General features: G+C 42.5%; 1 protein-coding gene across 1 annotated transcript in view; it reads left to right on the top strand.

The window, feature by feature from the left end:
• Window positions 1-958: 958 nt before the first annotated feature.
• Window positions 959-14,971, top strand: part of b4galnt4a (beta-1,4-N-acetyl-galactosaminyl transferase 4a) — a gene marked incomplete at its 5' end in the record, with an annotated part of 151,927 nt that continues 137,914 nt past the window's right edge. Inside the window, one exon of the mRNA XM_079247103.1 lies at window positions 959-1,100. Within this exon, the coding sequence (XP_079103229.1) occupies window positions 959-1,100 (142 nt within the window). The remainder of the gene's footprint in view (window positions 1,101-14,971) is intronic.

Here is a 14,971-nt window from a genome sequence, read left to right as displayed (position 1 = left end):
TCCCTGGACCTGGAATTGGACAGTGAGATCTGAATATCCCTGCTTTGTTACACCGCCATGGAGGCAGTCCCAGTTTTAACCTACATCTGGGATGTTTCCTCGTCGCTGGGCTTGGGACCCACCCGGGTGTGAGGATGACAGCTGATCGCCCCTCCTCTCCCCGGACTTGGATAAAAACGCGCTCCGTCTGAATCCGCCACCATTCGCTGGAAGTCTTCCTCTCAGCTGTGCAGCAGTAGATGGAGCATGTGACATTTGGCTGATTGCCTCCCCTAACCCTTCCCTGATCAGGGTCCACGCCTTGTCAGAAGGTTTCACCAGCATTAGGTCATTTCACTGACGCCCTCCCCCTTAATGTAATTCCTGCTCATTTGGAAAGATTAACTCCTGCATCGGTGGAAGCGACCCGTCCGGCCATCTCTCCACATGGAAAGTAAATGTCTCCTTCTGCTCCTCTTTGGTACTTTGCAAGCCATGGCCAGCTGGGATGATCCTGAGTAGCTGATAAAATAACCAGCGTCGTGGTGTCAGCAGGGCTTGAGCTGCAGGGGATTTGTGTAGATTATCACTAGACTGCTATTTTGTGTCCCCCCCCTCCCTGTCACACTCTTAACAGAACTTAACAGCTTTTCATCTGGAGCCTTTTGCCTGCTGCAAACTCCACCAAGCCTGCTTCAACTCATCACAAAGTATAGGAGGGAGAGGAACCTGGTGCACATACACATGCTATGCCTACACCAGAGGTGTTTAAACCCCCAAATCTGTAGATGTGGGAGGATGAGACGCGCCTGGGGGCTGAAGTGAACACTCCCTGTTGACACGCAGGCTGCCTGGGATGCTGTGACGAGCAGAGCAGGTCCATCACACAGAGGAGAAGAGCCACAAAGGCAGCTCTGCAGTGCTGAGACCCACCGACTATCTCCCGGGCGTCTCTCCGGAGGATGTATCAGCAGCAAGGATGCTGCGCTTCCCCGTGAAGAAGATCCGGAAGCAGTTCAAGCTCCTTCTGCTGCTGGTGCTGCTCACCTCAGCCGTGTGGTTCACCTACCTGCACATCAACCAGGGCAAGACCATCAAACTGCATTTCAACTACGGAAAAGGTAGATTTTCCTCTGAGAAATCTTCTCTGTTCATCTCATAACCTTCGCTTAAAGTTCGTTTTATGAGGAGCCTCATTTTAACTTGCCCCCCGAAGACTTGAAAAGAGACTTTTAAAAGCCCAGTTTTTATGAATACTGTAGTGAAACTCTGGAAAGTAGATACATAAACCAGTGTTAGACTGGAATAAAGTCGCCAACAAGTTTCTGCAGGCGCTGAGCTGACAAATCGGGGGGGGGGGGGGGGGGGGGGGGGGGGGGGTTGCGACGGTGCAAGACTGATATAAAGACTTTAAAGTTGCCACAGCCAGCATAGTACCAGATATAAGTCTTGTAGGGAACAACACTTGTCATATATAGGATATGATGAGGTCAGTGTTCACATCACAGATATATAAAATAACAGTGTAATTGGTTGTTTAAAGTTTTATTACAAATCTTTTTCTGAAACAACCACCCTCCAGACGTTCACTTATTGTTCTTGCATGTGCAATGAGGTGGACCAGATATTACTGCCAGAAGAAGTAACAAAGGGAGAGTCGAAGCTGTCGCCTTCGGCCGTAATAATCAGAGACTTTTATGAAAGTGGCCTCTGAGGTCTCAGGCATGTCCGTCAGCTTTGGACAGATATTAAGGAGAAGGCAGCACACAGGCGCTAGATTTCCACCTGATGCTCTTTTGCTTATTACAGCCAAAAGCTTGATTGCATTTCTCCACTGTGTGCAGCGGATGATGTCATGCATTACAGACATGACTGCTGTAATGTGGTTTTTAACTCTGGCTGAGGGTGTGCTTGTGTCTCCTGCAGCTGTCACTGTGAGGTGATATCCGATCATCATGATGCCCTTGAAAGAGCGTGCACGACACCCTCACATGTATAGGACTCATTTCATTGTGTGTGATCTCAGCTGTGGGCTTCTCCCAGCAGCAGACGACAACACTTTAGCTTTTGATGATGCAGGTTCGGAATCCCATAAATTGTAATGTTTGGCCAAGATTTAGGAGAACACTGTTGCTCGGGTGGGTACAGCACACCGTGCTTTAAGAGAAGCAACAAAGAATTTACATTATAAACCTCTTAGAAGGGATCTTATTGTGATGCTGCTGTGTTGCATCTTGCCACATGGCACAGGTGTTGCTGTCTTCTCATGATGTTTGCTCTCAGTCTTCCTTTGCATTTTTCCCTTTTTGCATCATTTAGCTGTTTAGATTTCACCCTTGCAACGATGCCAACACAGATTTAGTCTCTGCTCGTGCACAAGTGCGCCGATCTTTTCCTCTGAAAAGTGCTCCTCATCTTCAGGATTCTTCCACCAGCTCGTCTTTGTGACTTGTCTGCTGAAGAATGAAGTTGTTATGCTGTTCTGTGCTGGCCTGTGTTTCTAATTGACTGTCTTCCATTTAGCAGGCTTCTGAGCAGGTCAACTCACTTAACCTCTTATGAATAACACGTCGTCTCTTGGAAGAAGGGTTACTAAGTGAGATGTAGCTATTACTGAAAATGGGCCTGTGTAAAGAGTGTATTCACATCAGGCTGAAAGTTTTTCTGACACACTAAAATCTTTGTTGGTTCTTTGCGCTGCTGCCTGCGAGGTAGAAGGAAATTTAATGTTTGACTTGAGCCTTTCATTGTTCTGGTATGAAATGAAAATTTGCCAAGTTTTCTCTCCATTTTCTCACCTATTTTGGAACAAATTGGACTTTTTTCAGCAAGATCATCTCTCTGAGCAGCCTGTCAGCTCTTCCCCCATTAGATAATGTATCACTGTGAGAGTATAAATGTTTCGCCATAACTGCATGGCTGAGGCTGCATCTTTCTAATTGGGACTAATGATGTGAAAATGTGCATCCTAGACTGGGTGTCCAGTCTTGAAAAATGGTGAGTCTTCAGATAAACAGTTGATTGTTGGATGAGAATCTGAGTGGAGCAATGAAAGGAAAGTCATTTTGGCTTTGTTCAAGCCCTAAAAGAAATGTTTTAAATATTTCCAGCAAGCAAAATTTGGCTGATTTTATGTAAGCTGCTGCAAGATTTATATTTTTACCTGATTAAACTACATGGCACAGGAGGGTTCTGCTGAAGCACAGCCAAACAAGGTTTCAGCACCTAAAAAAAAAAATCACATTTTAGGTTAGCCGGGGATTCTATAGTGAGTTTGCATGGCTGTTTGTTTTGCTTGTTTCTGTGTTTGCCTGACCTCTCACCCTGCAGAAGCTGGATAGCTGTAACCCTGAGCAGAATACTACAGTTATAAAAAAAAAAAAATGAATGAATGCTTGTATGATTAACATCAGTTTGCATACTTAGTTAAAAAGGCTTGCAAATGTGTCATTGCTCAGGTGTCATGCAGTAATTTTTCACTCTGTGGTTGGTAGGCAAAGGCATCAATCATATCGCAGTACCATCAAACCGTTTTGGTTTAGATTTGTCATCGTTCAGAGAACTAAGCCACAGCTGTGCTGGAAAGGGCCATCATTTTCTCTTGCTAAATTATTCAGCACAGGATGGAGCTGTGAGACAAACTGGTGGTAGAATGGCGATGGGCAACCTGCTCACTCTTCTGTCATTTCATAGCAGGTGGAGTGACATTTGTCAGAGAAGCATCTAAAACCCAGATGAGAACGCATATGAAGAGTAGTTTAAGTGAGGAATTTCTAATCTAGACTCTTTTTGTCCTTAAAATCTAGAAGTTACAGTCAGCCCTGTGCTGTGAAGTTTACTTGCTTTAAGAAGAAAAGGTTCCCCCCGATATCCCACTTTCATCAGGGACATTATGAATAAGGCATTTGAAGAAAGAAACGATGGGATAATAAGTTAAACATCCTTAAGCGCCAAGAGAGCTGTTGCATCTATGATATTTAAGAGAGCCAGAAAGATATAATTAAACAGTTTCTTTATTGCATATCGGCCAGGCGAGCCTTATTTAATCAGAATTTAAATGAGGAAGTGTGCTGGCAGGCGGCACTCTGGTGCATTTTAGATGAGTGCCACATTTATGTGGTCACCCGGTTGTACAGCAGCCTCCCTGTTTCCCAGCATCAACAGGTCCACTGAGGAGGAGGAGGAGGAGGAGGAGGAGGAGGAGGGGGAGGCTGCCTTCTACATACAAGCTTCTATTGATTAACTAAGATTACACATGTGTAGGCACACACTTGTGCATACACTCAACTGCCCCCACACAAATACACTTATGTGTTGTCTGTGTTTGCAAAATAACGAACAATGCCTTCCTATCATCACCGCTCTGAAGGGAGAAGGAGGAAGTGTGAGAGGGGAAGTCTCAGGGGCCTCGACAGACTGGTTTCTTGGTTGCCCATGGAGACAACATATGGAAGAGGAGCATAGTGGTTGGAACTATTTTCATCAATGCTGGTGCATTCATAGGTTTCAACAAAGCGTGAATGTGTCGAATATCCACTCATGTAAAGATGAAACAGATGAAAAGATAAACCCTCCGAGACGGGATCGTTATTCTGCAGCAAGACCTTTTTAAGGGAAAAGTGACACTTACTCACATTTTCATATTCAAATCATTTCGATGTAGTGTGTTTGGCATAAAGTTGCATTTGGCATGTTGTCTCTCAGCAGCAGAACCCGCAGACTGGCTCGCTGTCATGGCAACCATGCCCTACGATGCCACTCTTCCTAATTTTAGCTATTGTGGTTCTCATTATTGGTCAGCTTTACCTCAACCAGAATCAGACTTGTGCCTGACAGATACCGCCTTACTTAAGTGCTTAAACACACACACACCACTTTTTTATTTCATAATTTATTCATGCAACATTAAATATGGTAAATTAGCTCGCAGCCTTGTGAATAGTGCAGGTACCCAGGGCTGCTTTGAAAGAAGAAATCAACGAACAAATAGACAGAAACACTTTGGATATTTTAGTAAGAAAAAAAAAAAAAGGTTTCCAATGCAGTCATGCTTTTCTTCATAGCTGTTTTTCTTCCAGAGTTGGATTTCACAGAGTCCAACAAGGGTGTAGTCTGCAAGTCTGCATCAACAGAGTGGTTTGGGCACATTGAAGTGGGATTTTTGAGAACCCAGCTGGATGATGCGGCTTTTAAATGCTGCTTTCATTCAGGAAATTCTCTATTTATACTGCTGTGGATAAGCTCTGATAAAAAGGTTAAAAAAAAGAAGAAAAAATGATATTTTCATTTGAAGATATTCTGAAATGAGTAAACTGAAGCTAAACCAATCCTCATTATATTCTTTTAGAGCTAGGCTGTTGGTGTTGCTACAGAAATATTCCTCATAGTGGACATGAGCATATTTCTGAAGCCAATTTATTACCGCGGAGATCCGGATATTTACTGCGACCATAAAATGTATCTTATAATCTGTGCATCTGACTTTTGCCATCATTGAAGAAAAACACATCACAGAACCCATATTCTAAATAAACGTTGTTTCAGGTGAAGCAGCTGACATCTTATTTGCTGAAGGGTTGGGTTTATTGTTAGCTTTTGTCTCGGGGCTGTGCAGACCATCACAGGCTCAGCCATGAATCTGCCCCATAGCTTATCTGACCAGCACAGTAAATCTCTGTGGTAATTCCACAGCGAGAATGAACAATGTCCCCCGCAACAACTCACACAGCATCCTGAGTGCTCTCAGGATGCTGAGGGGACTGCCTGGTGGAGGTGGAGACAACAGAAGGATTAACAGGGGGGGATGATAGCTCCTGTTCTTCTCATGTGCACGTGTGTAGATTTATGCATCGGCTTTTTTCTTGTGTAAGGTGAGAAAACTCCTGCATTCAGCCATGTAGCGTTTTGGTTTTTTCTTTTCCATGCCTGGAGATAAAAACTCTGGAAGCTGGGCTTCTGGACGTAATTTAAAACTGCTAAAAAAAGAAACATTTCACACTTTGCATGTGTTACTTTCACATCCGTGCGATGCATTTCATGACTCATAAGGGCTGCGTTAATATTAACAGATGTGGATGAGGATTGAGAGAGGGTGGGCTGGAGGGGGGGGTGGGTCAGTGAAAGTGTTTGGACGCGAGGGGAGGGGGAAAAATCACAAAAGTCCAGAGTGTGTTAACCTTGGGGTTAATGAAATTTGTGTTGGTCTGCCTAACGAGCCACCATCAAGGTACCAGCTCTGCCCCATGCAGATGAGCGTTCTGGCCCAGTGCCACAGCTTTGCCGCAGGAGATTTGTCTGTAAATGTGTGAGAGTAAGCAAGTGAAACAAGGGAGGGTTTGTGTGAAAGAGAGCACATGTTTCTGTAGCTCGCTAGTGTGTTTATTGCATGCGTCTGTCAGCGCACACCTTCCCGTTCTCGCTGCCGTCTGCACTTTAGGCCCAGTGTTTAACCGAGCAGAAGAGGAAGCAGCTGAATGATGGCACTGTCTGCCCACTGGCACGCTCCCTATGAACATTTTGGGAGGAGCGTCAGGCAGAAGAAGGACACCCTTTTCCTGCAACAGGTGGGACATGCAGCAGGATGCATCAGGAGAGGATGTGGCCGTGACTCGTGATAACCCCAGCGCTCGGAGCGGGGCGTGCAGCCAGCGTAATCTGTCGGGATCGTACACGGAGCTGTGCACACATCACACAGAGTTATCTGTGAAAAGCTGCTCAGGTGTTGCTGCAGCAGGATGTCTAATAATGCGGTAATCACATTGTTAAACAACAACATTAGGCTTGAATTAAGACCAATTTCCTCAGCAGAGACTCATGATAATGCTCACGGTTTTGGACAATTTACTGGGAGACCGCTGGGAGAGTCGGAGGAGCGGATTGCAAATCAGAAAGCGGAGAGAATGAGTTTGTGGTTTTATGAAGTGAAAGAAAGAAGAGCGAGAGCCAAAGAGACAGAAGTCAGGTGGGAGTATTGACTGTATACGATTGCAATCCCTGTCGTGATGGGATTTGTCAGTTTCCTCGTACCCTGGTGCGGTTCCGCTCTTTACTCCCCACCTCTGCAGAGGGATTTTCTTTCATAGAGCTTCTATACAGCACTGGGCTGTATCAGCTCTGGTGTTGCCTTACAGTAAGTGATCCAGACCTTGCAGGATTTCAATCAATCATCAAAGAGTGTGTCTGCGTGCTCCCTGCTGCTCAGAATGAGCTTTCTGTAGTGGTAGTTAATGGAAAAGGTCACCTCTCCCGAAGGCTGTGCTAGGCTTGCAACAAGGACAGAGGAAGGATCAGAGGAGCGGGACAGATAAACCTCTGAGACAGAAGAGACTGACTTCTTACAGACTGAGGTGTTGGATGCATTGTAATCAGCTTTTTATTTATTTATTTATTTTTCAACACAGCTTCTGAAAAGCCACAGAAGAGGAAATGCTTGATATAAGAGAGAGAATTGACTGAAACGTGCCCGTCCCTGAGCACATCTCTCCCTGTTGTTTCCAGTTTCTCCCCTTGTACCCCTACTTTCTTTTGAATTCACAGTCCTACTATTGAGTATATGCTTATGAATATTTACGCATTTGTTGAGCCGTAGGTGGGATAGGAATTCATCTCATTTATGAAAGCCTGCTGAGTAAAGCGGGGGGGGGGGGGGGGGGGGGGGGGGTGTTGAGCTTTTCTCCACATTGACTTTTAATCATTTTTATGAATGTCTCAATGCCATTTGCATAAAACAAAATCTTGCTTTTATAGTTTTTGCTGTACGATTGAAACCAAAGAATGAGATATTAGTGATAATAAGGCCCCCTGTTTCTCCATAGTAGGTCTATCAAAGCCCCCCCCCCTGCTGACACTATTTAAATGTGAAAACTTTATTTTTTCATGCTGTTCTTGTACTTAAAAAAAAAAAAAAAAAATCAAATCACACATTTCTTCTTCCCTCCACTCCTGGCTGTCTTCATATTTATCATCTTTCTCCACACAGCGTTTGGGGGTATTGCTGGAGACGAAAGCCAGAGAAAGAGAACAAGGGCTGTAGTTTGTCATTCTTTTGTTTTGCGTCTCGAAGGCCTCCTCGCCGGCTTGATTACCATGTGAGCTGCTTTGTGAAGGAGTGCAGCATCACTCTCTGAGGCTGTCAAACACTGTTCCCTTTTTTCTGTTGTGGCCATTCATGAGGAAAGGTATTCAAGAGCAAAAAGTTTCCAGCTTACTCTGGAGCCCTGCTTGTGTTTGTACAATTTTGCATTTTTGCTTTGAGCCGAGTCCCAGCAGTGTGGACTGAATTTTTAACAACGCTTCTCTAATTTAAGGTTTGGTTTGGTATTTACTGTAGCACACATAACTTATTATTTTTCTGCAGGAAAGACAGCTGATTTGTTTAATTCTCTCATGTTGGGATGTCTTTTGCGAGTGGTTGCAAACTGAGAAGTCGGTGTTAGTGGAAGCCACATTGAAATTCTCTCACAAAGTGGGAGGCAAGTAGCGAGAAAACAAAATGAGCTCACTGGTAAAAAACTGTGCACCATCATTCGAGGTTGACCAGTTTGCTGAATATTTGCTGGTAATGGGAATCAGGAATCGGTCCTTTGATTTCAGGGCACTACTTTGTCATTTCTTGTGCAGGTATAAAGCATAGCTTATTTGACATTTTGAAGTGTGAATACACCCTAGGGACTGTATATAAACAATGGAAAGAGCCTCTGTGACATCACCTTGGGGTCTCTGAAAAGCTGAATTGAAGCTCATTGGATGGTTCCCACTGTCGCCATCTTGGCAACGTCACACGTCATCACTCCCAGAAAATACAAAAATGGGCAAAGAGGTGGAGCTGAAGGGGGGCTGTGAGCGTGGGGGTGAAGGATTGACACCCATCAAACTGAGGCTGTAACTAAGAGCTAACCGTGCTAACAGGCGCTAACTAGCTAACAGAGGTAGGAAGACTAAACCTAAGGCAAACTGTCAGCTGGCTACAAACTGTGGTTGTGCGACATTCTGCCTCCAAATATCTGTTCCCTGTCAATCTAAAGAACACACCACGAATTATGCAGAATTTCAACATTAAACATCTAAAGGGATGAGTTATGAGCAAGCGACAACCTCCGGCGATTAAAAATGAAGTCTATACGGAAGTCCATAAACCTGGAGTTCCCCTCTCATCCACTAGGGGCTGCAAAACAGAGCGAGAAATAAACATATTTACAGCCTGGTTCAAAAATCCATTTTCAGTTAATAGGTCAGGTTTACTTTCATGACAAGGAAAGATTTTTTTTTCTAACTCGCCCATTTAAAAGTAATTTAATCTCAAAATTCTGCATATTTAGGTGCGTGTCCTTTTGATTGACAGGTACCCGATCTCCCGGTTCAAGTAAGAAGAACGAAGAAAAAACGCGGTTTTTAGCCGGTTAACAACATGACTTCGATGTCAATCATCCACCATGGCGCTCACAGCCCCCCTCTCAGCTCCACCTCTTTGCCCATATTTGTATTTTCCGGGTGAGACAACGCGCTTGCCCTTGCCAAGATGGCGATGGTAGGAACCGCCCACCGAGCTTCAATTCAGCTCTTCAGAAACCTACGGGTGATGTCACGGAGGCTACGTCCATCTTTTTATATGCAGTCTATTGTTATGAGCCTTTCCCCCACCTCCAGCTTTCTCCTTAGCTTAGAAAACAGCTTTTCCCAGCATGCTTTGCAGCCACAAATCAACATCCCAAACAAAGGAAAAACGGAAAAGAAACTTGCAGTCATTACAGTGGATATCATATAACCCTCTTCCTGTGTTTGCGGTAATGATCAGACATACTTCCCTTCCATTTCTCTTAATCAGTCCAGCTTTTTGTTTTTGGGGGGCCCCAACCGCTGACTTTGAAATATTTTTAGGAACGTATCTCATACTGGAAAGCTACTATGACTGTTTCCTGTCACTATTTATCTCTTAAGTACTTTTTTACTCAACTTTCCATTTTTAATTTCTGCTTTTTCCCTCCATCCACAAAAACACAACACGCATCTGAGATAATTTATATGTAAACAAAGGTGAGACTGTTTAAGGTTAATTCTCCAGTTCTGAACTTGCGTGAAAAGGTTGATCTAATGAGATATACTAATGCAGAGGATGTTCTCTAATGAAGTTGATTTGTCTGATGGGGGCATCAGATGTGTCTGTTGATTAAATGTTTTTATATTCTGGAGCATTTCTTTTATCTCTACAGTATTGTATAGTTTTTATTTATGTGTGTTACCAGAATTAGTAAGTTAATTTGTCTATTGTTACATCCCTGATATGGAGATGATATATCATAAGCATTATATATTTTTACTGATGTTGTGCAACGATGCATATTGAAGAACTTTCCTTCCTCCTCATGACGACTTGCGCCTTCATAATTGAAAATGTTCAAAATTCATAATTGTTCCTCTGACGTAGAGACTCTCATGGTAGCATACTTCCATCCTGCTGCTTGGATGGGCAGTACTTCACTATTGATCTTGTTTAAGCGCGTAAACTAATGACCTACATGCCAGTAGCAACTGGGAGGCATGCCGGTGGAGACACATTTCACTGAACAAAACTACAGATCTCTTTTTGGAGCGTCATCAGCCCCAGAATTTGAATCCTTGGTTAAATCTTCTCCCATTTTAAATATATTCAGAGTCTGGTTCTCATTTAAGAAATTGCTCTATAAATATTTGAACAAATTTAACCACACACACCTAAAAGAAATGTGAAGCCAGTTTGATGGGAAAAGCATCTTGTGGTTGCTACAACTTCAGCTGCTTCAGGTGGATTGTCTCCAGCTTGGTCGAGCATCGCAGAAAGCCCACTTAGATTCAGCCTCTCTGTATTACCTGGCTGGGTTTGGAAGAATTCTTATTTTTTTCCCAACATATCCCCAGCAATCTCAGTGCTCATCCTCTTGGCTTCGTTTGGCTTTGTCTCATACACCCCCTATCAGCCAGTTTATCCTACCTATGAGTGCTGTCATCTACAGAACAGGGAGCTACCATAAATTCACATGGAAAACAAGTCCTGCTGAGACCTAAACATAATTTGTTTTGTGATCAGTTGTGAAAATCTAGCTTGAGGTTTTTTTTCCCTCTATAAGCTCCCTTTACAAGACTATCACATCAAACATGGGAAAAATCCAAGCGGGAATGAAAAGATGGGAAATAAAACCGTGCAGATTGTCAGCAACAAACCTGTAAATTCACAACCGGAATCTAACTACCGGTACCGAAATGAATCTTTAAGCTCTTGAAGCACAGAGTCTGCAGTGTTGAGTCTCTTTTGGTGTTGCAGATTCACATCTTTGTTTTCTGCTTTATGGCCTCTTTTGCACAATGGCACACAGATGACATTCTTAAAAGCCTGTCTTACAGAGAGGGCATTGTACGTCTAATGTCACCAGGCTTTCTTCCATCTCCTCCTCCCTCCTCTTATCGCTCATGACTATGCTGCTTCCGCCTTTTCTATTGTCTATCTGCTTCTCAGTATCTTTTTCTCTTTATATAATAGTACATCTCTCTCACCCTTTGGTTTTACATGCATTTCTTCTTATTCTTTTTTTTTTTTTTTTTAAGATCTACAAATGAGATGTGGGACAAATACAAGCTTTTCACTCGAAGTTTCACCTTTTTGGCAGATTAGAGAAATTCAACTCCATTATCTCTGTCAAACCCTGAATGCTAGCACTACCTGCCCAGCCAGTGGAAATGAGGTGTTTTTACCTTGCTGGGGATGATATGGAGGACTGGCAATGACCTGAAGGCTATACTACTTGAGTCTAGCTCTATACTCTGAACTTGTAATTATGTTGTGAAGCGCAGGGGATGGGGAGAAAACAGTCGAGGCCACGTGTATATGGAATGGAGAACAGAGCCAGACTTCTAAAGTGCTGCATTTGAAGCGGGTTTATTAAGTGGCTAAATAAATCGTTACATACTGTGTGCGTAACATGCGCATGTGTAGAGAGACAAGGAAAAATGAGATAGATGCTTTCCAAATTTAAACAAGACTGCGTGTGTGTTTTTGGATGTAGGATGGGTTGCGCACGGCTCATATTGACCCAGAGATCAGGTTTTACTGCTTTGTGCATGAAAAATTGTGCAGTCAGCTCTGTAATACAAAAGGTTGGTTGCTTAATGCTCTTGCATGAAAATAAAAGGCACGGAAACAAGCGGAAGATCCATTATGTGCATATCAAACATGAATAAATTCAGTGTAGTAAAATTACTGCATTAAACTTGTTTCAACATAAAAAAATGGACTTAAGAGATACAGTAGGATATCATTTTTATATGATGCCCTTTTCTGCATTGAGTCTGAGTTAATCCTAATTAAAGCGGTACGCTGCATCATCATGGCCTTTATCCTCTGTGCACCACAGCATGTGCTATAATACAGTCGGTTTTATTGTCGATTTGTATTGTAGACATAGTCGGGCCTGGGTTCTTATTAGATTTTGCACAAAAAGCATAATATATCACGTCCTTAGTTCACTGTGTGACCTGAGGGAACTCAGTTATTATGTTATGCTGCTGCAGTTCCTCAAACAAACACGACAGATGTCATGTAAACATGGATTACATTTAGGTAGAATTCTTCTTACTTTAGTTACAGTCATAATGTCGCCTACTAAGACTTCAGGAATCATGCCACTGCTGAAACATTGCTGAATGAAAAGGCAAAACTTTCCAATTTTATAGCATAGCTCTTTGTAAAATGCTGAATATGTTTCATTTGGAAGATTGCTACAATACAAGGCCTTTAAATATCTAAATGCGTGCCAGCTTTGCATCATTTCCAGTTGGGTTTATGTCACTCTAAATCATTTGGTTGGGATTTTGCAGATTTGGTTGGGAATTGCCTGACAGGGAAGACTGAGCTTCCCTGTCAGGCAGCTGACCCGTGACCTGACCCGGATAAGTGCCAGAAGATGGATGGATGAATATTTTATTTCATGTTATGTTTTATCTTATTGTTATTTTTATGTTTTTATTTGACTTATCTTCAACATTTAGGATTTTGTTCAGCTTATTTTATTTCATTTTTATGTCAGCTGAACATTTTTTATTTAAACTTCCAGTGTCTTATATACCCAGCGGTGTGTGTGTGTGTGTGTGCATGTGTTTGTGTTTGTGTGTGCTTATACATAAATCATGTGTTTGTGTGACTTGAGGCTTCATGGTCGGGTTGATGATGCACAGTTGGGTAAAGGTGAGGGGGTCGGTCATTTATTATGTCATAATGTAAAACACTTTGAGTTTCATTGCAATGTATGAAAAATCTTTCAAATTTAATTAAATGTTTTATAAATAAATTAATGACGGTGTTGATGGACCTTTGTGGGATTTTAGTTGCATTTAGCATCTCGGCAACAACTTCATATTTTTTAGGTTCCAGTAGTTATGACTTCCAGTAGTCATGGCAACAACGACAGACAAACTCGTCATTGAGTTAACTTACTTTTTTTTTTTTATACCAAGTTTTGACCAAGGATGTGGTCAGCTGTAGATTAAAGTGGACGTCGTTTTATCTCAAGCTTGCAGTTTGATGAAACTCAAACTCGTCCCTGTTATAATCTCTCTGTACACCTTGGAGCAAAGCATGACTAACTCATTTAGTCTCCCTCGCACTGGGAACGGCAGCATTCCACATTAGCTGTCATCCCTGTTTTGAGATGAACCATTTTGGAGCTTCATTTTTCCGTAACAGGTCTCCAGTGCAGCCACTACCAAACATGTCTTTGTGCTTATTTAGACAGAATCAAAGCCTATCCATGAAGATAAAACATGTGTCCATGCAAGGAACTCGTTTTCCACTCTTTCAAATGCCAAATTAATTAGCTATTACAGAAACTTCCCACAAAGTGAATGTTAATAGCTGTAGCAGCTTGTCACAAATGCACAAAGGCTTTTATCGGAATTTTGTTAAAACTGCTGCTTGACAGTATGCTGCGACTACAACGGGTGTCAAAAGCATCCCTGGCAGCAGCAACGAGGGTGTGTTTTAACATTAATTTCCCATCATGGTGTAGAGATCCTTATCAAGTCTATCTGGATATTTTCTATGTTTTTATTGTCTGTGACTGCTGTTAACAAATGAAGGAAAAAAAAGAGAAACTTTCTTATAAAACAGTTTTTTCCCCCTACTTTTCCGCTTAAAAAGCTCATGTTGGTGATGGAGCAAGTGATAGTGGGATTTGGCTTCTCTGCAAATGTGGTTAGTGCAGCGTGATAACACAGAGTAGACCTTGTCTCTCCCTCTCCGTCTCATTCTCCTTTTGCTCCGCATTGAAGGAATGCTGATTAGAGCCCCTCTTCATACTAATCTCCCTCCAGCTCACACATTTGCAGAATGAAATTCAAACTCTCGCATGCACATATAGAAAGTAGATACATAAGAGAGTAATGTGTTTTTCTACGAGTGCCCTTAACACTTGCTGTGGCTCTGAATAAAAGAATCTTCCAATCAACAAAGCGGCCTTGCTGCTGCGCTGGGGTTTTGCCCATACAAATGGAGTTGTCACTGGCTGAAGTGGATTCTCTTTATCACTTTGATCAGACTGAGACACATCCATTCAGGGCAGGTGAAGGCCTTCTCTAGCTAGGTTATGCTGATAGAATTCATTCCTTCTGGTTTCAGTAGAATGATTTTTGCAGAAATTCATATTGTTTGGTTCCCTCATCCTTTTTATTTCGTGTTGTTGCTGTTAAGCTTTGTATGCTTTATGTGTAATTTACAGGGCAAAAAGAAACAGAAAGAGGTCAAGTGGTCTTGATTTGTCATGAATAGCAGCAATTGGATCAGAAATAAATCCTTCAGGCCACAAAACTATCCTGTACCAATGCTGACTTTAAAGACCTGAGTTGCTGACAGAATGAGAGGTTGATGCTTAGGTTAGTGTCGCTAATTAGAATATATCTTTTAAAAAGTCTAAAGAAAAAGGCATAAATTAGACCGGTTTCAGCTTTCTGGTTTGACTTGAAAGAACTA

Source organism: Telmatherina bonti, assembly GCF_933228915.1.
Source record: "Telmatherina bonti genome assembly, chromosome: 2".
In the NCBI taxonomy this organism is placed as follows: domain Eukaryota; kingdom Metazoa; phylum Chordata; class Actinopteri; order Atheriniformes; family Telmatherinidae; genus Telmatherina; species Telmatherina bonti.
This window is presented reverse-complemented; position numbering and strand designations above follow the sequence as displayed.